The 27336-nt window shown below is 34.9% G+C and overlaps 1 protein-coding gene across 5 annotated transcripts in view; it reads left to right on the top strand.

Moving 5' to 3' along the window:
• CEP120 (centrosomal protein 120) overlaps positions 1 to 27336 on the top strand; it is a 77902-nt gene that overhangs the window by 33964 nt on the left and 16602 nt on the right. For all 5 annotated transcript variants that reach the window (XM_059916956.1, XM_059916957.1, XM_059916954.1 and 2 more), the window contains 9 exons: positions 1023 to 1172; positions 1932 to 2114; positions 3904 to 4000; positions 4105 to 4257; positions 4807 to 4896; positions 8387 to 8479; positions 9554 to 9715; positions 13169 to 13291; positions 20514 to 20612. In XM_059916956.1, coding sequence (XP_059772939.1) covers positions 1023 to 1172; positions 1932 to 2114; positions 3904 to 4000; positions 4105 to 4257; positions 4807 to 4896; positions 8387 to 8479; positions 9554 to 9715; positions 13169 to 13291; positions 20514 to 20612 — 1150 coding nt within the window. The remainder of the gene's footprint in view (positions 1 to 1022; positions 1173 to 1931; positions 2115 to 3903; positions 4001 to 4104; positions 4258 to 4806; positions 4897 to 8386; positions 8480 to 9553; positions 9716 to 13168; positions 13292 to 20513; positions 20613 to 27336) is intronic.

The following is a 27336-nucleotide window of genomic DNA, read 5'->3' as shown; positions in this document are numbered from 1 at the left end:
GAGTGTATGAGCAGGATTCTTCTTGTAGGAAAAGCAATTTCTACTAGTAGAGTTTAAAGTCTAGTTTTATTAATGAATAACAAATTATAAAATGAAATTTAAGTGAGCATTACAATATCTCTGTATTTGGCTTTACGTACAAAATAAGTTCAGCAATAGTCAGACATTCTTCTATTTAATCTGGTGTGACTTTTATGATGAAAGAAAGAAATAGTGTTGTGTCACTCTTTGATTCATCTGTAGTATATTTGAGTTGCTTTCATGCTTGATTCTCAGTTCAGAGACAAAATACTATGAATGCATCCTTTTGGAGTTGACTAAGGGTTTTTTTAGCCCATAAAAAATCAGGACATTAGTATATAAAGAAAAAAAGGTTTAGAAATTAAATTTAGCAAGCATTTCTTGACAGTTTACTATATGACGGAAACTGTTCTGGGAGCGCAAAGATGAAAAAGATAAGACCCGTGCCCTCAGGAACTCTTTTTTTTTTCCCCCCCACATTTAAGTTTTAGTATTCATTTTTTTATAAAAATATTTTTGACATATAACATTGTGTGAATGTAATGTGTACAACATGTTAATTTGCTACATTTATATACCTCAGGGAGCTCTTAACAGATGGCAGCTCTTTGTTTAGTGGAGTCATTTTCACTTCTGAATCTTTGTCTTATTTGAAGTGTATCAAAGTGACTGTCTCTTTCTTATTTGGTGTATTGCCTTCAAAATACCAGTGTATACTCCTTCCCCAGACGATCATTGGAAGATTACTTATAAAGGAACTTTGGAAACCAGTGCTGTGCAAATAATGCATTTTCTCTATAATTTCTGTGATTTTTATATCAACACTGAAAATATTTGTATAATTTTAAAGTTGGTGATAGGAGTAAAACCATAATGTATTTGTACCATTTATTTATCTATGAAAAAATTTTTATTTAATATTCATATTACACTTTTTTTTTTTTTAACAGACTATAAATCCCATTTGTAAACTATAGGATTTTGTTTTTCTTAAATTCCAGGTACTCATATCCTTTCTTCGGAAGCGCAGCTCCTATTATGACTAATCCTCCTATAGAAGTTCGGAAAAACATGGAAGTTTTTCTTCCCCAATCTTACTGTGCATTTGATTTTGCAACTATGCCTCATCAGCTGCAGGATACCTTCCTAAGGTAATGTATACATGGTGTGTATGATATTATTTTCTCAAATCAACTCTTGAAAATTTGTATCATATTAACAAGAGGAATTTCTATATTTTTACATCCATAGCTGCTTATGCATTTGCGAATCTAGAAACAAATTTAAAATCTGTGACACTTGTGGTTCCACTATAAAGTTTTATGTGGTTACGAAGGCTCTTTTCAGATTTTCATATCTTGTTTGCCTGAGTTGGGATATTAGAACTTTCTTAAAACAATATATGAATAATGAAGGAACTTTGAAAAGTAATTTTGCTTTTTCCTAATATAATGTGACGATAAATAAACTGTTTAGTTTTTATTATTGATTCACTTAATGACTGTAATGCATTATTTGCTTTTTCTGTTTTTTCATCTATATAAAATGGAAATGTTGATCCAGCTATCTGAAATGGATTTGTGACAAAAAATGAGATCTGTGAAATGTCTTTGTACTTTCTCAGAGTATCACAATTTGAAAAGAATTTTAAAAGAAAGAATGAAGAGTAACTAAACGTTATGTAACCATTTGTGGGAATAGTAGTGTTCGGAAGGGTTTTCTTTATTGCACATGAAGAGGTGTAAAAAAATGTAATAGTATTTTCTATTTGTTACCTGTGGAATTGAGCCTTTACATTCCAGGTAGCAAAAACATCTTTGGCTACATTAAAGGAATTCAAAAATTTTAGTCCAGAAAAGCCTTAGTTCAGAGTTGATAGGTATGAACATATGTTTCTCTTTTCCTTTTAGGATTCCATTGCTGGTTGAATTATGGCACAAGGATAAAATGAGTAAAGATTTACTTCTGGGAATTGCCAGAATCCAACTTTCTAACATTTTGTCTTCAGAAAAAACTCGCTTTTTAGGTTCTAATGGTGAACAGTGTTGGCGACAAACTTTCAGTGAAAGCGTGCCTATTATAGCAGCACAAGGGTAATGCATTTCCTAGAGCTGGTCTTATTAGCTTTACTTTTTATTCTGTTTAGCTAGCTACAACCTTATCCTTTCATGTCATTTCTTTTTTCTGAGATCTTTTTTCTTTGACCTATGGGGGTTATATCCTAGTTTGCTCTTTAGCTTTCTGATACCTACTATATCCTCACAGAGTGAATCTGTGCTACCGTAATACTGTAATACTTAGAGTGTTGAGTAAGTATTTCTCTCTCCTCTCTTTAGACTGATAATTTTAAGTTCAGGATCAGTTTGTTTTTTGTTTTTTTAGCTTAGTAACTCAGGGTCAAATTTATAATGTATTTTTACATTATTTTGAATTTTTCTACTTGAAAAATATTTAAACTTTTGCCTCAAATATAGTTGGAGAATGTTGCAAATGTTTGACACTTTAAAAAAAGAATATTCTTTTTTTGCCCTGAAATCCACTGCCACGGTGAAAAACTTGAGTTCACATATTTTACACAAAATCATTCAACAAATATGTTATCTTTTTATATTTAACAATAGAAATTTAAATTGACTTTAACCTTACATATCATATGCCTTTATTTTTAAAGGAATGTAGAAGAAAATCAGGCCCAGTAAAAAGCTGAGATGTAGAAGTATTATTGGAATTTCTTCCCTTACTTTTCCTCATCCATGCCACTTCCAGAGAGTGAAGGGTTTAGTAAACCTTTATTCACTTGGAGATCTGGGAACAGGTTTTTAGAGAAATTCTTTTAAAAATCAGCATTCTTTTCTCTTATTGTAAGTAGAATATAATGAAAATAATTATTACTTGTTGGAAGTTATTTTAATGCTGATTGCTTTGAATAACTTTTATTGCCCTGCTCTGTAGACAGACGTTTTAAGAGATTTACCTAAGTGAAAACTTCAGAGATGATAGCGCTTCATTTTATTCATTTCTTCTGAAATCTGAGATTAGAAGAAGAAAATGTAAAAGTTGATTAAGAGTTCTAATCGTGTGGGATCCATTCATTAAAGTTTTGTTTGATTTAAACAAAGCCACATTTTTTTGTTGCCAGAATTTTATTTTCCTCTAACATTTTGTCCTTTTATTTAATGGTAAATGCTGCATTCAGGTTCTGTGATACAGAAAGGTATTCGTTATAATAAAAAATAACATAATTATCCCACTTCTAGGATTTAATCCTGAAGCAGTGCTCATATCCAGTAAAAGATTTATGAACAAGGGTGTTCATTCCAGGAAAAGTAGAAAAAGAGTCCAGAATAATCTATATATAATTGAGTAGGGGAATTGTTAAGTTTTTAAAATTTTACTACATAAATTCATTAGTGTGTTTTACAGGCATTGAAAATTATATTTTTTAATTAATGTTTGTCATTATACAGGAGGAAAATGCAGGAGGATAAATGGGGGAAAAAAAGGGCAAAACTGTATGATTTTAATGTGCATGAGTACATGTGTATCTACATATCTAAAAAAGAGGAAGGAAATGAAATTTTAGCAGTGATTATCTGTGGGCAGTGAGATTTAAAATTTCTCTTATATTGTTCAGTTTTTTCAAATCTGTAACTGTTATAGGTCATTTTGTAGTGAATGTAGGTATGTACTTAATACTGTTTGTGATCAAATAATATCACATATATAGAAGGTCTTGAAGTCTGCAGAAGCTGCTGCACTTTGAGCAGCAAGTGTCAGGTGCAAGACATGCTGTCTACTCAGTGCTCTAGCATTGGGGAAGTAAAAGGAAATAATATGAAAGTGTTTCCATGAGTTTTAAAATATTTCTGATTTCATTTGTAGGTCAAATAACAGGATAGTAGATCTTTCTTACACAGTGACTTTAGAAGATTACGGACTAGTGAAAATGCGTGAGATTTTTGTGTCTGATTCATCTCAGGTATATGTCATTGAATCTTATGAAATTATTCTTTAAAACAGACCTACTGTGTATATATGCGTGAGTGTGTTTGTTTCAGTATGCTTCTTTCATTCATATCTTAGGGTTTATCTGCTGTACAACAAAAGCCATCTTCTGTTCCTCCAGCACCTTGTCCTTCAGAAATCCAGACAGAGCCTCGTGAAACCTTAGAATACAAAGCAGCACTTGAGCTAGAAATGTGGAAAGAGATGCAGGAAGACATTTTTGAAAATCAGGTTACTTTTTAAATGTTACTTAAAAAGTTTTTTTGTCTATTTATTTCCCTTCTCCATAGTAGGCTTTTCTCTCTTTTCCATGGGTACTCTGTCTAGTCCCTTTGAATTCAAGAATGCCTTACTCTTTAAAAAAAACAAAGAATAAAAAAATACTCAAAATATGACAGCTTCACAGAAGCCACCCAGAAAGGATTCTCCTAAACTTTCTCCATGATTTGTGGGCAAAATTAGCACTGAAGGTTAGAATTCAGAGGTTAAGGACTTGAAGGTTTCTTTTAATTTCAAGATCTCATTTAGCATACCCTCCTGGAAGCCAGAATCATCAGTTGTTAAACAAGAGAGGTAGAAAACAGCTATTAACTTTATACTGTCCTGAATTATATGGGTATTACTCACCTCAGGCATCCTCTGTTTTGTTTTAAATAAAATGGCATGTCTGAAAGAAATATATCAGTGATCAGTATTAATTATTTAACTGAAAACAGCTGGTTTATTTATTTGAAATATTTAGGGTTTCTCTTTTTTACTTGATTTTTGTTCCTTTGGCAGCTAAAGCAGAAAGAACTGGCTCATATGCAAGCTCTTGCAGAGGAATGGAAGAAAAGGGACCGAGAGAGGGAATCACTAGTAAAGAAAAAGGTAATGACTTTTATAAAAATTGAAGGAGGAAAGAAAGAATATTAATAATAGTATCTTCTGTATACGTTAAAGAAAATCTCTGGAAGGAATAACTAATTATAGTGGTTATATATTGGCCTGGATAAAGTGAATGAATGGGTCAGGGATAGGAAGAAGGGTTTTCACTGTAAGTTGTTTTGTACTCCTTAGATTTTGAACCCTGCAAATGTGTTACCTGTTCAAAAAGTGAATAAATATAGAAAGTGAATACTTTAGAGAAAAAGCCTATCTCTGTATTTAAAAAGAAAATAGAACATTTAAGTATATATAAATATTACATTATAATCTATTAGTTAGTAAAAAGGACCAAAAACTCTTAAGCTGTTTTAAAAGATTGAATCATGAAATGTTATAAATCACATCTTTTAAAATGATAACGTGAGACCATCTGATCTTATTCCAGAAAGCCAAAATTTAATATTTATCTATTTATACTCAAGTTATTGAGTAAAACAACCCTGAAAATTAGACTTGTCTCAAATATTCCAAATTCAAGTCTGTAAAAATACTCTCATATTAGTGGTTAATGAAATGTCTATAAATGGGAGAAGACAGTGGCAGGATAGTTTGCTATACTAGATCAAGAGACAGGACAGGGTATGGACTAGAAAATTCTTTAAAGTTTTTTCAGGTCTCTGACTTTTGGCCATTTATATTTAATAATTGACGTGCTTGGGTTTAAGTCTACTGTCTTGCTCTTGGTTTTCAATTTGTCCCATACATTCTTTGTTTTCTCTCTTTTCCTGCTTTCTTTTGCATTCATTGAATTTTTCTTTTTTTTTTTATGATTCCATTTTATTTCTACAGTTGCCTTATTAGCAATATCTATTTTTTTTTTTAGTGATTGCTGTAGGGCTTACAGTATGCATCTTTAACTTATCACAGTAAACCTTCAGATGATACAGCACATTTAGCTTTTAAGACAAGTTAATCTTTGAGCCATTTTTTAATGTGACTGATGGGTTTTTCGGTGTTGATGCTTATATGTAAAAGCAAAATATATGATGAAAATAACAAAGTATGGAAGTGAGGAAATGGACAAACGCTGTTGTAAAGTTTTCATACTGTTTTACTAGTTTAAGCAATCACAATCTCTTTCCTAGATAACTACGTTTACTTCTTTATTTTTATTTTATTTATTTATTTTTATTATTATTTTCAGCCGCACTGTGCGGCATGTGGGATCTTCCCCACCAGGGATCGAACCTGTGCCCCCTGCACTGGGACTGCGGAGTCTCTGCGTTTACTTCTTAACTTGGTATCCTGTCCTCCATTACTGACCCCTGTACCTTGCGATATCAGCCAAGAGTAGAGGAAGTCAGATTATGGACTCCTCCTCCTTAAAACACGTCATACTCCTCATCACATTTAGAATAAAACTCAAAGTTCTTACCAGGACCTACAAGGCTTTTTGTGATGTGTCCCCTCGCTTCCTCTGTGACCTCATCTTCTGTCAGCCTTCTGTTCACACAGTCTATTCTAACCATCTTGGCCTCTGTGTATTTCCTCAAACATGCTAAGCCACCTCTCTCCTCAGGATCTGTAGACTGCTTTTCTTTCAGAGATACTTTCTGGTTTCTGCTCAGAGTAATGTGAGCGAGGCCTTCTCTGACCACTGTATCCAAAGTACTGCTCTCTTCCCCTGCCCCCAGGCACTAACTGTCTCCTCATTCTGCTTTATTTTCTTCATAGCATTTACCTACTATTACATTAAATATCCATTTCTTTGTTTATAGTTTGTCTTCCCTCAGAGTATAGATTCCACATGACATTGTTTTGCCCAGCATCTGCTATGTATACAATAAATATTTGTTTAAATTAAAAGGATAATGAATGATTTCAGGTTTTATACAGTTTTGAGTTTGAGATGTATGGGGGCTATTAGCATGTTCAGCAGGTATTTGGATTTACAGGTCTGCAACTCTGGAGGGGGGTTTGACTTTGCAATATAAATTTGGGAGTTCTTCGTATCTGTGATGGTACGTAGATAAGATGTTTGGGTTGCCAGAGGACGAACATATGGTTTGAATACTTCCTCCCCATCCTGTTTACCTGTCTTTCTATAAGGCTTTTTTACATGTGGCACTCAGAATTTGACACACTTATATTAGTGATTTGGTTAAGAATTTAAAGATGAACCAAAAATCAGTGGTAGAGTTAACAGAATTAATAAATAAATGATCTTGCTTGGTTGGTATATTGGGCTAAATCATCAAAATAAAGTTTAATAAAGACAAATGTCAAATTCTGTAGTCAGAGTGAAACATTCACTTGGACAATGGGTATAGTTACTCCAAGTTTAAGAACAAAGACCTTGGGGATTTTCTTTGACGTAACGAACAGCATGACTAGCATCCTCAGATAGCAAATGCAATTTTAGATGGAGTTAAAATTAGGAGACATTTGCTGACCTGTCTTTGGCAGTGCACATTCTTTAGTCTCTGAACTAGTGAGATCACATCTGGGTACCATATTTTTGAAAGGACTTAGTTTAGAATGTAGACTCCAGATTAAATCCAAGATATTAGAGGATGTGGAAACAATAACATGTGAATAATAGTTGACGCTTGTGTTTATCTTGGAGAAAAAAAGACTAGGAGGATGTATGATGGCTATCACTGGAGTCAAATATGTGAAGATACTTTTTTTTTTTCTTCCCAAGGGATAGAAACAGGATTAAAGGGTGGGCTTCTAAGGAGCATCAAACCCAGGCTTGTAAAGGGAAAATCAGGTTGGAGCCTGGGACCTGGAGACTCGTTGGTGAGGAGGATAGAAAATTTGGTTCAGAAAGTCCTAGTAAATAGGATCAGTCTGAACTAAAAGATAGAAAACCATGAGAGAGGATCCTATACAGGCCAAGCAGGTAGACCTCTTATCCTTAATGGGACTCACATCCTTAAAGACAGAGCAGAGCAGGACTTCAGGCTTGTACAAATTGGGGTACTAGGCTAAGGTCCCAAGCAGGAACTGTAGCTTCAGAAGCAATTAAGAACTCAGTTATTTAAACTGTAATAAAGGACTAGATCTCAACAATAGGAGGACTGACTTGAAACTGATTGGTGATAGCTGGCCTATCACCAATATTAGTTCCAGAGAAAGAGCATAAGTGACTAAGAGGGCTTCAGAAGACTACTGGAATATTGAGCAAGGCAGATTTTTAAGGAGCTAGGTTTTTACTAAAACACAAGATTTTACTGGCAGTCTAACTTACCACCCGGTGGGAGAAGGGCTTCCTCAGGAGACTGAATATTACTAGAGATACCCAAGCAGAAGCTAGATTGGCTTCCTTCCTTAGAGTATAGTGGAGAGAATTTCTGCTTTGAATTGGTATATGTAATTCATGATTTTCCTAGTCTCAGATCCTCTGTTTCAGTAAAATCATAATATATGCATTTTTGAATTTGTGTTTTGAATTTGGGGAAAAGATAAGGTAACTTTTATTATATTTTAGGTTGCTGAATATACTGTTCTCGAAGGAAAACTTCAAAAAACCCTAGTTGACTTGGAGAAGCGAGAGCAGCAGCTGGCCATTGCAGAATCAGAGGTACTGTATTCATCTATCATGTCTTTATTTCACAGAATCCATATATTAAATTCATACTATTCCTTTGTTTTTCCTTTGTACTGTATAAAGCATATTTCATGGAAATAGTCTTTCAGACATTATGGAGAAAACTGCTATTCAACTAGGTGAAGCATGTAGGTGAAACATGTTTTATATGTTAGAAGGTGAGGAATTAGGTAGAAAACTGTTATTTGAAACGGTTAACTATTATTCAGTCAGCTTTGGCTGACTTCTGCAATAGTGGAGATTTTTGGTTACCTTTGCAATTATGTGGAAGGAATGGATAGTTGCACTACCTAGAGAAAAGAGAAAATGTAGCATAGGCTCAGGGACCTAGAATCATGATTTTGTATTTCACTAAGAAGGGAATATACCTCTTTCTTGCCTATTAAAGATTAGATCCCAAGAAAGGATAAACTTACATTAGTACCATGCCTAGTTAGCATTTTTGTTAGGTCTTATTAAATTGTACCCTAAATACTTTTTTAAATTACTATAAAGTTCACCTCAAATTATTAGAATTTCTTCCTTGTGAAATTTATATGCCCCTTCCTTACCCAAATGTTTCTTAAAATTTTCTCAGCATATCACCCTAGCCTTATCTTTACACATTTTCGGCAATTTCTAAATTGATTTAGATTGTTAAACCTAAACATAATGTGTATTTGTTCCTAATACTAAGGCTTTGTTATCTTTTATGTGATTAGGTAACAAATAAGAAGTTTCTAAAGACGTAAAGAAACTTGGGCATATTTGCTTACATAATAAAATGGGTTTATTCAAATAGGGGTTTTAAGCATTTAGGGCCTTTTCAATTGAATTTATGCATCATATATGGATTTGGGGATATACTTTGTATTTTAGGAGTAAATGATGATTGAAAATTTATACTTTCAATACACTTAAACATTAACTGTCTAATACGTGAAAATGATATAAAAATCACTTCATAAAACATTCTGAACATTTGACCATATATAAGGATAATAGAATATTGAATAGTATAATGCAGCTAGTAATAGGTCAGCCTCTTAAAGATGTACCTGTTTTAAGCTTCAGAGAGAAAGAAGGGAACTGAAATCAGAACGTGAACGGAACCTGCAAGAACTCCAGGACTCTATCCGTAGGGCCAAAGAAGATTGTGTTCACCAAATAGAGCTAGAAAGGTTGAAGATGAAGCAACTAGAAGAGGATAAACACCGACTTCAGCAACAGGTTGGATGAAAATACCTGTCATCTCTTTAAACTTAGAGTTTATTTGCATTCTAGAAATAATAGAAATCGTTCACTAAGGAGTTATAAAAATTCCCGGTAATTTGGATTATTAATCACATTTACTACACTGAGATTCAAATGTAAGTTGGATCTTCTTTTCCTGAAAGCTGAGGACTATATTGGAATAATCTTACTTCCCTTATAATTATTTGTATGAGATTGTGCTATATTTTAGTTAACTCTCATCTTAAAATTTTTTTCCAATAAATCTCCTTTGAGCAAATGTAGATATTCTTCATATATCACTGGACCAAGTTCAGTTAAGAACCAAATTTCATGAGAGAATTGTCTGTGCTCCTTTCCATTTTCTCACCTCTCAACCCATGCGCCTCAGCTTTCCATCCCCATTGCCCCAGCCAGCCAGTTGTCAGAGAAGCCACCAGTGGCTCAGTCACTAAGTTCAGTGGGTGTTTTTCATTTCTCATCTTACTCAAACTTATTGACAGCATCAACACTATTGTTCTTGTTTTTATATATTCTCTTCTCTCAACTTCTATAACACCACTCTTCCTGTTTTTCTCTACTTTTCTGGCCATGCCTCAGGTCCGTTGCAGGTTTATTTTCCTTTATCTAGCCATTAAATGTTGGACTTCCTCCAAGCTTCAGACTTACACTGTGCTAAACAATCTTATTCGTGCCTGTGGTTTCAGAGACAATCTGTATCTCTGAGACTTGTGCATTTATATCTCAAACCTTTCCTTTGCACTCTCTCAACCCATTTATCTCATTGCCTTTTAGACATCTCTACTTGGGTGTCTTAAAGGCATTTAAAACCCAACATGATCCTCCTGTCCATACTTGACCTTGCTGTAAGTATTCTTTATGTCAGTAATGGACCCCTGTAACCTGTTCTTCCTGTCGCAGCCTGAGTGATATTTTTGAAATTTGGAATCATGACACCCTCCCTCTAAAACTGTTCAGGGTTGTCTTAATGCTCATAGAATAAAGATCAGAATTATTACCTTGCCCTACCAGCCTTTGCATAGTTTGGACCCAGCCTACCTCTCTCACCTCATCTCCCACTCTTTCACCTTTTCTGTGTGCTCTCCAGCCACACTCGTCCTCTTCAGGTCCTCAGGCATACCATGCATGCTTCACCCTTAGGATCTTTGTGTGTGCTGCTTTTTCTTGGCCTAGTGAACTATACTAATCCCTCAGTTTCCAGCTGAGGCATTACTTTCCCAGAGAAATCTTCCCTGACCCCTGCTGTCCAAGTCTAGGTCAAGTTTTTGTTACATGTTTTCTTGGGGTATTATTCTCTTATTCTATTTCTTTATGATATGTTATAGCAGTTTGTTTTTATTTTCATTAGTGTGATAATTTGATCAGTGTCAGATTATTAGTTCCATAAAACTGTTTTGGTTTCTGTCTGTATGCCTGGAGCCCAGCCAGTCTTCAGCACATAATAGGGGCTTAATAAATATTTGCTGGAAAAAGGAAGGCTCAAGCTGTTAAAAATGAAGCTTATCTGTCTTGAAACATTTCAGTGTAGATTAGATATGTATGATGAATGCCTCTGAAGTCTTTAGTAAATCCTGGCGTGAAGAATAGTTTCCATAGCAGTTCAGGGTCAGTTAAGATCATATTATTTAGGTGGTTATAAATATAAATTTGATTGTTGTGGTGGTGGTCTCATGTAAATTTATGAAAGATAAAGTTGTAAAAGTGGGCAATTGTGATGGGATTCGCCAGTAATGCTTCTCTTCTACCACTTATCAGGGAGATTCAGCCATCTAGAACAAAGGCTTCTAACATGTATTAGAATTACCGGGGGAGCTCATGAAAAAATCCACATCTCTACCCTGTCCCAGACCGGTATAATTAGCTTACAACGTTGTGGGAAGAACCTTGGCGGGAAGAACTGGTATTTTGGAAAAATTCCCCGGGGCACTTCTAAAACATAAGCTAAGACATGGGGAAAAAACTGTGGTGGGCAGCAGAAGTTTCTGGGATGCCCAAATTGCTAAGTCCATGACTGTAAACATTTCCCCTTTTATATATAAGAAACCTTTTTAGGCCCTTACTCTGAACCAGGTTACATGTACTATACACACAATTCTAACTGGACAGGTAGAAGGGACAGATAGATATACTATCAGTGCAAGGTGATGAAGATTAAGTATAAATATTCAAATATGTAAAGGCAGTTATCAGAACTGAAAAAAATCAATGTAGTTTATAGACCACTTAGCAAAGAACCCAGTATGCCTAGTAGCTTGATTAGTCATTCTTAATAGTAGATTGATAATGTCCTGAATGGTCAAAAAAATGCCAAATATTAAGTTTAATAAGTTTTTGTTTAAAACAAAAATGTGAGAGAGATTCTTTAGAGAGGTTTCTATTCAACTTTAAACATAAAATTTACATGTTCAAAGAGGTAAACTTCAGTTATACGGAAAACTTCCATGTATGGAATACTCATTACCTAAAGATGCTAGATAATTATCAATAATTCTAATTAGGATTTATTAGCATAAAACAAGAATTTATTATTGGTAATTTAAGTTCCATTTTTGCCACCAGTTTTCTCATTTAGTTAAGTCTTAGTCTTAAAGAGATAATTGGGTTATCTAAAGATGGCTAGTCATATTGGTGTATGTTTTCAGAAAGCATCTTTAAACAGTGCTTATTTGCATTTGATTAGAAAAATCCCACATTTTAAAAGAATACCTTTATATCTTTTTTTCTTTTTCTTGGTAGTTTTGAAACTGTTCTAAGGGAAATTACAGTGTTTAGTCAAGGCGGTCTCTCTCACTTTTTTTTTTTTTTTTTTTTTTAAATTTAAGGAACTATTCATTAGAGCATCATTCTAGGGGATGAAAAGATCTGAATTCTCTTCATGCGTCTCCTAGTGACTAGCTCTTTGGCACTGCCTCAGTAATTTAGCTCTTTGATCCTCAATTTTCTTACCTATAAATATGAAGGGACTGGACCAAATAATCTGTAAGTTGTAATAGTATTGGAATTACGAAATTACAGTGTCAAATTATAGGAACAATAATACTGCCTTAAAATTAAACTTTCATCAATAATCAGGTATATCTATAATGCTCAATCTTACATGTTGCATTTTTAAAAATTATTTTCAGTATTTTTATAGACTGACTTTTCCATTTGCCATCCAAAATTTAACAAAAATGTTCTCAAGGTACTGGTTTTATAAGAAATTTCATACTCCTAAAAAGTTTTTATATATTGTTAATCAGTTGATTTACTGAATTTTTGAGATTACTAGAGATCTTAATTTTCTTCATTATACTTTATATATTTTCTAAATTTTCTAATAGAAACATGCCTTAAAGTAAGAAAAAAATGACACTATTGAATTGAATTCTGTAATACTAAACTTTGCGCACTGCTGTTTTAAAGTGGCTATAATTTTTTTTAATACAGCTCAATGATGCTGAAAATAAGTATAAGATTTTGGAAAAAGAGTTCCATCAGTTCAAGGATCAGCAAAGCAGCAAACCAGAAATTCGGCTACAGTCTGAAATAAATCTTCTCACTTTGGAAAAGGTACCCATGTCAATTTATGGCAATTTAACTAGCCTTAATGATAAATTTATAAAATAAAAAATGATATGTGCATATACAATGTAATAACATTTAACTGTAGTATTCTGATATCAAATAAGAACATATCAGAGAATTTGAGGCACATGACTTTGTCAATACTTGAATTTCATGGCTTTTATCAGTTAGAGCCTATACTAGAGTCCTTGGTTACAGACAACAGAACTGAGTAACTCTTGGACTAAAGGAATTCACAAACCTGTCAGGAAAGCTAAAAAACCTGGGGGAAGCAAGTCATGGGCCCATCCTGTCATGAAACAGTCTACTCGGGATGCTACTGTTGGTTCCATGACTGCCATGTCCCTGGATTCTGTCTCCCCTGATTCTAGTGTTAGGCTGTTGAACTCTCAGTTTTGCAGTAGCCATTGTGAATACCCTCTCTCCATAATACTGCCCTTTAGATTCACTGTCTCAGGTAGGAGCACGCATTTAAATCACAGGTCTGTACTCTACTCTTAGTTTGGAAGAAGGGATAGCCATCCTATTTTGCTTTCTGTGGTTGGAAGCCAGGTCCTGACTCTCATTTATATTGGGATTCCCCACAGACAGAATGTTCAAGTTCTAGGCATTAAAAAATGTGTAATACCCAACAGACAATCTAAGTTTGACAATATGAGCTCTTGCATTTTAGAGTTTGATAAATTTTAGGCATTATTAAAAATATATAGCATGCTTAAGAAAATAACAGAGTTAATAATAAACAGGAAAATAAGCTTTAGAAGCTTAAGGATTTAATTGTCGTGGCAGCCATTGCCTGTCTGTTCCAACTCAGCATTGTATTAAAGGCTTTCTTGCCCTTTCTCTTCTGTAGATTCAGCCACTAGGGGACACTAACAGAAGACTGGTAGATAGGAGTTGGGAAGATGCCAGAGTAGTTCTTTCTTCTCTCTCTTTTTGCCTCTCTACTTCCCTTATTTTCTGTGGCAGTAGTTACATCTTTTTATGGTTCCATCTCCCACCAGGCATCCCTTCTCCAGCTTCCTTTAGGCAGTCTCCACTGTGGTTCTAGCCCACTGGACACCCCCAGTTTGTGGGTTGCTTGTATTAAGAACTACTATTTCCTGGTACCTTTTTGTAGTCCCTCCTGCCTAGGAGAGGTGGGGGCTTCTTGCTGCTGCTGATCACTGGGTTGCCTCACCATATCCTCTTTGGCCTTTCTGCTCTTCCTTTATCTGTTGAACCAGTTTCCTGTATTAAATTACTTCTGATTTCTAGATTCCTGGCAGGATGCTGATTGATAGAGTTGGTTTTTCATTATCCAGCAAAGATGTATGCTATTTATGATACCATGCTAAATGCCATCATGAATGATTCAAAAGCGTTCAGGATACCGTCAAGTAAATAACAAGTTACAGAAGGAGACAAGGAACATACCCAAATAATTATAGCAAAAGGCAAACGAGCAGATATCATCTAACTTTCTCTTACTAAATGCCATGAGTCCAAAGGGAAAACAAAGTCAGCTTCTGAAATCAACACACTAAGTATAAAGAAGGAATGAGATTGTATATGGAGCCTAAGAATAGGTGAAACTTTAAATAGGTAGATATGTGGGTGAGGTTATTCCAAAAAGAAGCACTGAACAAAAGTATAAAAAAGATTAAAAAGTCTATTGCATATTTGGATAGCTGCTTGACTAGAACCTAGAGTCTAATCATTATAGTAGTATGGTTTACCCTTGAACAACATTGAGTTTGAACTGTGAGGGTCCACCTATACACAGATTTTTTTCAGAAAGTACATTCTACGGTACCACATGACCCGTGGTTGGTTGATTCCTCAGATGCAGTACCACATATTCAGAGGGCCAACTGTAAAGTTGTAGGCATTTTTTTGACAGCATGGAGGATTAGCATGCATACCCCTGCATTGTGCAAATGTCAGCTGTAGTTTTTAAATAAATGTAGGCCTGATAAGAGAATGCTGGAAATAAAGGTAATTTTCAGCCATATGAGGGAAGACCTTAGATGTTTACTTAAAGAATTCATATTTCATCTGGTAAGAAAAGTCAGAGGTTACTCTCAAATTTATAAGATTGGCTTAATGGATGTTAATATTAATAGAAATGAAGATTTTCGATGAACTTTTTTGGAGAGATGGAAGCTGTAGAGAATTCAGATTTTAGACATACTACATTTGAGATGCTAATGCAGTAATCTTAGTAAGGAGTTAACTAAGTGGTTAAAAAATGAGAAAATACAGTAGGAAGAGAAAAGGGCTAGACAAACAGATTTGAGAGTGATTTGAATAAAGTAACAGCTTACAAGTATATGCAATTGCTTAAGGAGTGTTTAGGAAAGCTAATTGATGGTAAAACTTAGGGGGATGTTCAGCTTTGAGAACAATCAAGAGTTGGGGAAGGAGGCTAATGAGATTTAGAGAAGTAATAAAAACAGTCTAGTGCTGTGCCCAAAAGGAAAGGGGGAGTTTAAAGAATGAGGAAGTGAAAGTAATCTCTCATGATGGGCAAGTCAAGAGTGGTTGAGGAAAGACCATGTGTTTGGCAGTTAAGAGGTCACTGATTTTTACGAAGCCAAATTGCAGAAGGTTATAGAAAGTTTGACTTTGAAAAGAAAACAAGAAAAGGGCTTCCCTGGTGGTGCAGTGGTTAAGAATCCACCTGCCAATGCAGGGGACACGGGTTCGAGCCCTGGTCTGGGAAGATCCCACATGCTGAGGAGCAGCTAAGCCTGTGAGCCACAGCTACTGAGCCTGTGTGCTGCAACTACTGAAGCCTGCACACCTAGAGCCCGTGCTCTGCAACAAGAGAAGCCACCGGAGTGAGCAGCCCGCGCACCGCAACAAAGAGTAGCCCCCGCTCAGCGCAACTAGAGAAAGCCCACGCACAGCAACGACGACAAAATGCAACCAAAAATTTTAAAAAATAATAAAAAAAATAAATTTCAAAAAACCCCGGAAGACAAGAAAAAACGTAGCCCAAGGGCCTAAAGCTCTTGAGAAAAGCTTATTTAGAGGTAGGAAAATCAGAGAATATTTTTAGATTAAGGACAAGAAATTAACAACAAGGAGAAATTGAAGCTTTAAGAGAGGAGGGGATGGTTGGAGCATAGATATAAAATTTGGCCCTTGATATGACTATTCAAGAGGCAGAAGGGTGCATATAAAATATTTGGAGACAAGAATAAGAGTGGTTAGAGTTGAAAAGGGTATTAACTGCTTTCTTCTAGCGTTTCTGAATTCATTAAATGTTTCTGCAGCTTGTCAAATGCCATGCTGTTTTTGGTTCCTCTTCTTACCCCGATATCTATTTAATTGCAAAGTCTTGTTGATTCTGCTTCTTACATATCTGGACAATCTCTTCATTCTCCATTTTTGGCCTTCTCATTTCTCTACCAGTGACCTTGAATTTGAATCAAACTGGACATTTCCCACCCCTTTTGATTAAACCAAATATTAAAGTATTTGTTTTTATATTATGAATTATGTGGCCTGCCAGAGATATTTGAAGCATTCAGACAATATCTCATCAATTCTCACAAGTTCTCTTAAGTAGGTGTCAAGAGTATTTCCATTTTATCTTGGGGAAATTCAGGGCCAAATATCTCAAAATTGGAACAGAGTGCTTATCATATTCATCTTTTCTGAATATATACTAGATAGTGTATCACCATAGAAATAATTGTGATTTTTAAAAATTTCTTCTTCCAATTACACTTCTACCAAAAGGATAAAAATCACCAAACATATTACAAATATAAGCAGCACCATGAACTTGTTGAGGAAAAAAAAAAGTGTAATGGAAGCACCTTTATATCAGACCTAATGAATTCATCCACTGTTTTTAAATGCCTAGCAAAACAAGGCTTCTCAGCTCTTTGAACATTCTTCGTAAGTTTTTTTTGGAGCCAGAAGAGGGCAGAATCTTATTTCTTAAGTAACAAAGAGATAAAAGCATAAAAAGGAAGACTTAAGTGAAAAAGTACCTGATTTAGTCTACAACTTCTGGTTATGTCTGATTGAGAGCTTTTTTCTTTTCTGTTTACTCATCTCTTCAATATAACACAAATATTTCCATTTTCACTGAAATCGTCTAAAAATAAGTTAACATTAAGATACAGTTTTACCAAATGCAATTCTTAAATCCCTTAAGAAGTGAATGATAGTTTGATGTGCTTTTAGCTAGGAAATGACTTTTAGATGGCTTAAAAACAATTGGAACTTTTGAAAAATAAAATAGGGAAAGCATTATAATTTAGTAATGCATACAGAAGATTAAGACAGAAACTAAATTTGTGTATTTAAGAACATTTGGTGAGTATCTACTGTGTCTTAGGACAAAGGGAAAAATGAGAGAAAAGAGTAAAAGTATGTTATCCTTTTGGGACCTCACTTTTTTTTTTTTTGATGTGGACCATTTTTCAAGTCTTTATTGAATTTGTTACAATATTGCTTTTGTTTTATGTTTTGGTTTTTGGGCTGTGAGGCATGTGGGATCTTAGCTCCCCGACCAGGGATCGAACCCACACCCCCTGCATTGGAAGGCATAGTCTTAACCACTAGACCGCCAGGGAAGTCCCTGGGACCTCACTTCTAAAAGAGTTTGTAATATAATTGGGGAGATGACTCAGAGAACCTTAAATGACCATATATAATCGAATACCAGGGAATGTGATAGGAACTCTTTGCAATTCAGAAAGAAGTCATTTGGTGTTCAGAATATAGTAGTTTTAAGACAGCTCCATGGAGAGGTAGAATTTGAGCTGAATCTGAAGTTTTAAATAAGCAATGAAGAAAAAGAATCGACAGGCTCAGGAAGTAACTTGGACAAGGTGTATATGTAGGGGAGACAAACCCGGTGGTTGGAGTAGAGGGTTTCCTGTTGAGGAATACCAAGAAAGTAGTAGAACAAGTAGGATGGAAATTATATCTCAGAGTGCTTTAACACCTAGGCAGAGGAGTTTAGGCTCAGTCCTGTAGGCAAGTAGTAGCTGTTGTAGATTTTTTAGTAGAGAGTAAATTGATGTAATAGTGATTTGCAGGATTTGTAGATAGAATACGTTTGAGGCTGAGCAGACGAGAGATGAGATAAGCCTGAGCTTAGGAAATGGTAGAAAGAACATAAAAGAATAAAACTCGAAAACATTTCAAGGGAGAAATCTATAGGTTTTTGTTACACATTGGAACTGGGGAATAGGAGATTAGAGGCAAAGACAATGCCATGCCTCCAGTAGGGAATTAGAGTTGTGGGTATATCAAGGATAGAAACAGGGACATTGAGAATCAGTGAAAGTCTGTGCTTGATCTTCAGTAGCCTCTGAATTGACTCTAGGTCCTGAGCCAAGTTTTAATTTGAGTCTATAACTTGGCTTATGATTTAAATCAGAAAAGCCTTCCTGAAGTCTCATATCTACCCACAAAAAGGGCTCTTAACTCGAGGTCTTTGAATGCCCTGAAATTGTGTCAAAATTTTGCTTGTGTACCTTTTTTTGGGAATTGGGTCCATATATTTCTTTAGAATCACAGAGGCATCTGTATCCTTAAAAAAAGTTAGGAATCACTGATTTGGTAGTTTGGGATGAATTAGAAAAATGATGTGTAACGTCTCAGATTTGTTAGCTACAGTTTTTTTTTTGTTTGTTAAGAATAAAGACATTATATGTTTTGATTATATATGCATTTTAAATTAGTGTGAACTACTGTGTGAATATCAATGCAAATGTGAGTTATTTTGATAATCATGGCAAAACTGATAAAATCTCCCCAGCTTTTTCTGATGGAGTCAGTTCAGTGGGTATAAGTGATCTCTCTAGGTTGTCCTAACCCTCATTCTGAGGCTCGTCCAGGATATATTGTACCTTCTCCAAGACCCAGGGACATGATCACTTTTATAATTGAATACTGTTCTTTTATCACACAGTTATAAACAGATTTTTGCTTTTCTTCTGACATATGTCCTCTTGTTAAAATTACCAACTAATATGTATAAGTCTTTAGGGCATAAGTGGAAGAGATCATCTTTGATAATCTCAGAGTATTATTCAACTTAAGATGTATGAGTATAGTTGTGAAATGTCAACACATTTAAATCCAAGCACTAGGGATTTGTAAAGCAGAAAAGACCTTGACTCCATGAAGTCATATATTACTGCAGAGAACATTCTGGTCTTTTGTGAAGGGATTTTGGCAATGTGCTTTTCCTTTCATTTTATTTCCTTCTGAGCTTTCTGAAGTTTGAATTTTTGGATAGTGTCTTCGATTTTATTTTTCTGCAAAACATTAGGAGTTATGTGTATGGGAAAAATTAGACTTGATATAAAAAAATTAGGCCAGTTTAGATTAACAGTATTTTACTGTAATTCATCCATATTATTACCTTATCACTTAAATAGTAAAACTGTTGGCTACATGAATTTGTTTGGTACTTGGTTTGAAACTTTGAGAGTACATTCCAAAACCTAGCCAAGTTGGCTTCAGTTCATACACAACAGATTGCCTGCTGCAAGTATAAATAACCGTATTTTAAAAATCAAATCTATTTCGTGTTTTTCTTTATATATTTGAGGAAAAATAGAAAATAAAAGTTAGATGAGTGTTTTTTGGAGCATTATTTTTCTTACTCTTGGGTTTATTTTAACATTCTTAAAATATTTTTGACTTTGTACACTTAGTAAACTGCCTCCTGATAAAACAGTTCACTGTTTTCAGCATTCTATGATTTTTGCCAAAATAGAGTTATAAAAGTATCTCTACAAGCTCTCTTCAATGTAAGACAAAATTCCACATAATGATAGGTCTCCAAAAGGAATAATTTGGTTTCAAGGTTGAGAGTGTCAGCTAAATGGAATGCTAACAACTGCTTTTTGTTATATATAAAAAAAAAAAAAAAAAAAATGTATTTTTTCACTCTATGATCTTTATGTAATATATATGTTTTAAATACATTTATAGTAACTGTCTGGAGGTTAAGACTGATTCAGTTCCTTTTAGTATAGGCTGTTAGGCAGTAAAAATACAACTATATTTTAAACAAGAAAATGTTCATGTGCCATAATATTTACAGTAAATTATATAACAGTTCTAGATGATGTCGTACGTTACACTATATAAACTCTTTTCTTAAGCCAGAGTCTTTGTATATATTATCTTTCAGTGATTGTACACAGTGGTATAGTGTTTCACTTGATATGATTTTAATCACTGTTAGGTTGAACTTGAAAGAAAGTTGGAATCCGCAACTAAGTCTAAGCTGCATTACAAGCAGCAGTGGGGACGAGCTTTGAAAGAACTTGCCAGACTTAAACAGGTATGTAGTTTATAGCTGATGATGGATTATTCTTTTTATGTCTTTCTCCCTTGATTTTTTATAAGTTTGCATATTTGGCAATATCTGTTAGGTTCAGATGTCTGTATTTAATGTCCAGTTCTGTATTTGAGATTAGGCCCCACCCCCCTTTTTTTAATGTGTTACATATAAGATCCTCCTTTATAAAAACGAAAACTTCTAGGTCCTTTTTCTTTTCCTTTTTTTTTTTAAAGCCAACTCTCCTCTTCCCCACAGCAAGTTGGGAATAATTTCTACTTTCACTTTAAAAACTACCATTCTTTTTCTCCTTTTACTTTCACTTATAAAACTACCATCCTTTTCTCCTTAGTATTAATTTCCTTCTATTGGGAGTGCCTTTGGGGGGAGAATTTTAAGAACATATTTTAAAAGTCATTCCTAGGAAGACACAGTAATTTATTCATTAAAAAAAAGGGATCACAGGGGATTTTTGCATAATTTTACAAGAATTTAAAAGTGAGAGTAGTTTCCTAAATTCTTTACATTACTTTTGTTTTTTCCTTCCTGGTACCAGGTAACAAATGCTGTTAGCTTCCTGAGGAATTAACCTTAATTTTGGCTATAATGTCTTCAAATTATTAAGATCAAATAAAATATGAGCAAGATTTTTATTTTGAATCTCATCTATTTGACCTAAACTTTTAAGGATCATTAGTGGTTAGTTTATTCTAAGTTTTGCTTTTCTGAAACGTGTCCATTATATGCTGAATGAAATTTGGTACGTAGGGTCTCTCAGATTTGTATTTTTTTTTAACGTGTCTCCCAAACCATCAAATGTCATTAAACATCTTTGAGGTATTGTAGTAAATGCTTACCACCTTCATAGAAGAGTATGTACTAGACTGCCTGAGAATAAATAGTGCGGTTTGCCTTAACATAGCTTTTAGATGAATTGGGATTGTAAGCATAAGTATAAAATAATATTACACACACTGAATATGTTTTATAGATGCTCGCAAGACTAAGGATAGATGAATGAATAATCATATATAGTGCTGAGGGCCTCCTGTGTTCAAGGCACTGTCCTAGATTTATAGATATAAGTAAAACATAGGTCTTTGCCTCAGGGAGCTTGCAGTTTAGTAATAGGGAAGAAAACTATAAATATAACCTTTACTGCCAAATAGTAAGAGCCCTGAAAAGACCTGTACAGAGTACTTAGGAGGGGAAGTACATCTGTTTAATAGAACTTAGGAAAGGTGTCATAGAAGATGAGATATTTGAGATGGATCTCTGGAGAATTGGTTGTGATTTAGGAAAGCTGTGGGGAAAATGTTGTATATACAATGAATAGAGTGATTATAGCAAGGAGGCACAGAGTCAGAAAGCATAGACTCTCCATGGAGAACAGAGGAGGTCCCATTTTAGAGGTCATTTCAGGAAATAAGGACTAGGTAGCAGTGGGAACATGACAAGGAGATTATTTTAAAAGACATGGTTTTGGTAGATTCTATGCAGTACACTATACCTAATCAGAATGCAGAGTGGAAAGTCAAAGATGATGTCAAGGGTTCAAGCCTTAGTGTCTGGAAAGAGAGTTTTCCAGGATTGGAATGATGGTTATTAAGACAAGAAGCTGATTGAGGCATGGGAAGGAGATAGGACTTGCAGATTTGAACATTTAAATTTTTACAGAAAGAAATTCAGCAAGCAGTTAGAAATATGGACTGATGTTGGGAGGATGATTGAGCTTAATAACATGAAGGAATCCTTTTGCAGAGGTGATAATTGAAGATGTGGCAGATAGAACTTAGAATTCTTATGTTTAAGGAGGAAGGAAAGTGATAAGTGCCTGGTATTATGCTAAGCCCTTCATACGTTTTCATTTGATCCTAACCAAGATCCCTACATAGCAGGTAATACTTCATTTTATAGATGAAAGAAACAGACTTAGAGATGTTAAGTAAGTTGCACACGATCACACAGGTACTAAGTGATAGAGCAAGGATTAGACTCATTTGACTGGAGTGCAGTCTCAGGCTCTTCCTGCTTTATAATGTTATGGTTTGATTCCATAGAAGCCACATATTGAAAGAATTTCAAATAGAACAAAGTGAGCTGTGGAAGACATTAGGGATTTCTGACAGAGTGAGTATTGAAGCAGAAGAAGTCATGATTTGGCCTATCATAAGCAAGGAAAATGACATCACTGACAGACTAGCTCTGGTAATGAGAATTAAAGTGACTTTGAAAGAGAATAAGCTAATATAAAGTCATGATGGCAAGATATTTAAGTTACATTTAGTACCACAGGGAGGAGTCCCTGTGGAATTGGGAGCAAGGAAATAATGTGGTGAGAGTGGCTATTAAAAATAACAGGATACAAATTCTACCAGAGGCAGCATACATAGCAGTTTAGAACATGGCCTTGGAGTCAAGAGAGCTGTATTGAATCTTGGCTATACTTCTTAACTACCTTTGTGACTTGGGGAATATAATTTCTCTGATTAGTCTCCTCATTTGGAAAATGAAAAATCTTTCCTCACACGTTGTTCTGAGAGTTAAATGAGTGGTCTGTAAAGCATTTAACACAGTGTTTTGTACATAGTGTATGCTCAATAAATGGTAACTGTTGTTAAAAGGATATGAGCCATAAAGCTATTGTGTAGTATTCTTGGTTTCGGTCATTGGGGACCTAATCAGATGGTACCTTTGGAATACTGATGAATAGAACAAATATTAGAAGGATTTACGACTGAGTAGCTGAAAAATGACAGGCACCAACCAAAAATAGAAAATTTTTAAGTCTACAAGATAGGAGAATGTTGTTATGTAATAGTAGCAGTGGGGAAGTGAGGTTCAATATAGTTTGAGTAATAACAGTACTTTGTATTTGGATGGTAGATTTAATATAGATGTTCTGTAGAAACTGACATAAGGGGAAAAACTTATGTTCGGGCTAATTGTGCAGATATGCAATACTGTCAGTCAGTAGGTGAACTTCCTAAAGTTAGGCGTAAAGAGATGAGAGTGCATTGAGTCTGAAGAAACATCTATAGTTGTTTTATCTGTTCATTTTTCATTCATCAAGTATTTATCGAGAGCCTACTATGCACCTTGCACAGTGGTAGATGCTCTAGATACAGCAGTTCTCTCCCCACAGGAAACTTAAAGTTCAGCTGGGAGGGCTGATACTTAACAAGAACATGGCAGGGTGGTAAGAAATGCAAATGAAGTTAGCAGAAATAATAGAAAATAAGTATGAGAAAAACAAGAGGACAGTGGGTTATCATTGTATTTTGTCATTCAAAGCTGAGGGAGAAATGATTCAAAAACAGTGTTTCAAATATCAGTATTAGAAAAAGGAATCCAAACTGGAAAAGAAGTAAAACTGTCACTGTTTGCAGATGACATGATACTATACATAGAAAATCCTAAAGATGCTACCAGAAAACTACTAGAGCTCATCAATGAATTCGGTAACACTGCAGGATACAAAATTAGTGCACAGAAATCTCTTGCATTTCTATACACCAACAACAAAAGATCAGAAAGAGAAATTAAGGAAACAATCTCGTTTACCATCACATTAAAAGGAATAAAATAACTAGGAATAAATCTAGGAATAAACCTACCTAAAGACCTGTACTCTGAAAAGTATAAGACGTTGATGAAAGAAATTGAAGATGACACAAACAGTTGGAAAGATATACCATGTTCTTGAATTGAAAGAATCAATACTGTGAAAATGACTATATTGCCCAAGGCGATCTACAGATTCAGTGCAATCCCTATCAAATTGGTAATGGCATTTTTCACAGAACTAGAATAAAACTTTTTAAAATTTCTATGGAAACACAAAAGACCCCAAATAGCCAAAGCAATCTTGAGAAAGAAAAATGGAGCTGGAGAAATCATGCTCCCTGACTTCAGACTATACTACAAAGCTACAATCATCAAAACAGTATGGTATGGGCTTCTCTGGTGGCACAGTCATTAAGAGTCTGCCTGCCAATGCGGGGGACACAGGTTCGAGCCCTGGTCCAGGAAGATCCCACATGCCGTGGAGCATCTGAGCCCGTGCACCAAAACTACTGAGCCTGAGCTCTAGAGCCCGTGAGCCACAACTGCTGAGCCCGCACGCCTGGAGCCCATGCTCTGCAACAAGAGGAGCCACCGCAATAAAAAGCCCGCACACTGCAACAAAGACCCAGTGCAGCCAAAAATAAATTAATTAATTAAAAAAAAAACAACACAGTATGGTATTGGCACAAAGACAGAAATATAGATCAAAGGAACAGGATAGAAAGCCCAGAGATAAACCCACGCACCCATGGTCACCTAATCTATGACAAAGGAGGCAAGAATATACAGTGCAGAAAAGACAGTCTCTTCAATAAGTGGTGCTGGGAAAACTGGACAGCTACATGTAAAAGAATGAAATTAGAACATTCCCTAACACCATACACAAAAATAAACTCAAAATGGATTAAACACCTAAATGTAAGGCCAGGTACTGTAAAACTCTTAGAGGAAAACATAGGCAGAACACTCTTTGACATAAATCACAGCACTATCTTTTTGGATCCACCTCCTAGAGTAATGAAAATGAAAACAAAAATAAACAAATGGGACCTAATCAAACTTAAAAGCTTTTGCACAGCAAAGGAAGCCATAAACAAAATGAAAAGACAACCCACAGAATGGGAGAAAATATTTGCAAACAACGCAACCGACAAGGGATTAATCTCCAGAATTTACAAACAGCTCATGCAGCTCAATATGAAACAAACAACCCAATCAAAAACTGGGCAGAAGATCTAAATAGTTCTCCAATGAAGACATACAGATAGCCAAAAAGTACATGAAAAGAGGCTCAGCATTACTAGTTATTAGAGAAATGCAAATCAAATCTACAGTGAGATATCACCTCATACCCGTCAGAACAGCCATCATCAAAAAGTCTACAAATAGTAAATGCTGGAGAGGGTGTGGAGAAATGGGAACCCTACACTGTTGGTGGGAATGTAAATTGGCACAGCCATTATGGAAAACAGTATGGAGATTCCTTAAGAAACTAAAAATGGAGCTACCATATGATCCAGCAGTCCCACTCCTGGGCATATATCTGGAGAAAACCATAATTCAAAAAGATATATGCACCCCAGTGTTCATTGCAGCACTATTTACAATAGCCAGGACATGGAAGCAACCTAAATGTCCATTGACAGAGGAAAGGATAAAGAAGATGTGGTACATATGTGCAATGGAATATTACTCAGCCATAAAAAAGAATGAAATAATGCCATTTGCAGCAACATGGATGGACCTAAAGATTATCATACTATGTGAAGTAAGTCAGAGAGAGACAAATACCATATGATATCACTTATATGTGGACTCTTAAAAAAAGGATACAAATGAACTTATTTACAAAACAGAAACAGATGCACAGACATAGAAAACAAACTTATGATTACCAAAAGGGAAATGTTGGGGGGAGGGATAAATTAGGAGTTTGGGATTGACTTATACACACTACTATATATAAAATAGATGATCAACAAGAATATAAGCACAGGATTGTATAGCACAGGGAACTCTACTCAATATTATGTAACAACCTAAATGGGAAAAGAATTTGAAAAAGAATGGACATATGTATATGTATAACTGAATCACTTAGTTGTACACCTGAAACTAACACAACATTGTAAATTAACTATACTCCAATATAAAATAAACATTTTTTAAAAATAATAAATATCAGTATTAGATATGAAATCATTTCAAGTTTTAAAATGGAGAGTAGATTGGGAGGAAGTGGAAGACAGTGCCTACCACTGAAGAAATTTATGCAACTTACGAAGGATAAGAGACTAATGCAATGGTAATTAATTACAAGGCATTACCAAAATTAGTAATGAAAAGATGGAAGCCTGTGAACTGTTGATCGGGCATTTCTTCTGGAGAAATGAGTGATTAATTATCAGAGCATAATTTCATTATAATTGTTATGTTTCTTTTTAAGAAATAGCCATGCAAAAATTTATTACTTTGAGTAAATTGATTTTTAAGTTATGTTCACATATGTATGTTGACAGACGACGTTGTTTTCACTGTTTGAGGTGGTTTTTCAAATGTAAGAAAATAATCTTCTGAACAAAAACCCCCCAGTTCATGGACTGAGACTCTTAAAAAAAGGTTCAGTTTAAAAGGCTCCCACCCAAGCACCCCTCCTTCCTAACGTATGCCTTCTCATACACTTCTGCTATCTTCTGGATTTTTCCTTTAATTCATTGTTTTCTATTTACCCTTTATTCCTAAGTGTTTTCTACCTTCTTGCCTAAAAAGCATTGGCAAAGTAATTTTAACTATTTGTGCCTAATAACAGAGGATATCGCAGAAGTTCAGATGCCTCTTTGAAGTTACTGTAAGTGAATTAAGAAGAAAAGAAAACATAGTGTTAAATTCCTGGTTCAACTCCAGACTTCTACTTCATGAAAGAAAATAGTCTCATTCTTTGAGTGCAGTAATCTTCATTGCAGACCACTTCTATTCCTTATCCCATAGACTTTCTGCTTTAGAAACAACACTGTAAACATATTTCAAGGTCACTAGGAATCACTGATGTTCTACAGACCACATTTGAGATGCAACACTTTAAGAAGAAATTTAATAGACCTTGCGATTACCATAGTGAATTGTGTTCTGCCACTGTTTTTGGAAAATTAAAATTAATACC

The sequence above is a fragment of the Balaenoptera ricei genome, chromosome 3 (assembly GCF_028023285.1).
Source record: "Balaenoptera ricei isolate mBalRic1 chromosome 3, mBalRic1.hap2, whole genome shotgun sequence".
Lineage (NCBI taxonomy): Eukaryota > Metazoa > Chordata > Mammalia > Artiodactyla > Balaenopteridae > Balaenoptera > Balaenoptera ricei.
This window is presented reverse-complemented; position numbering and strand designations above follow the sequence as displayed.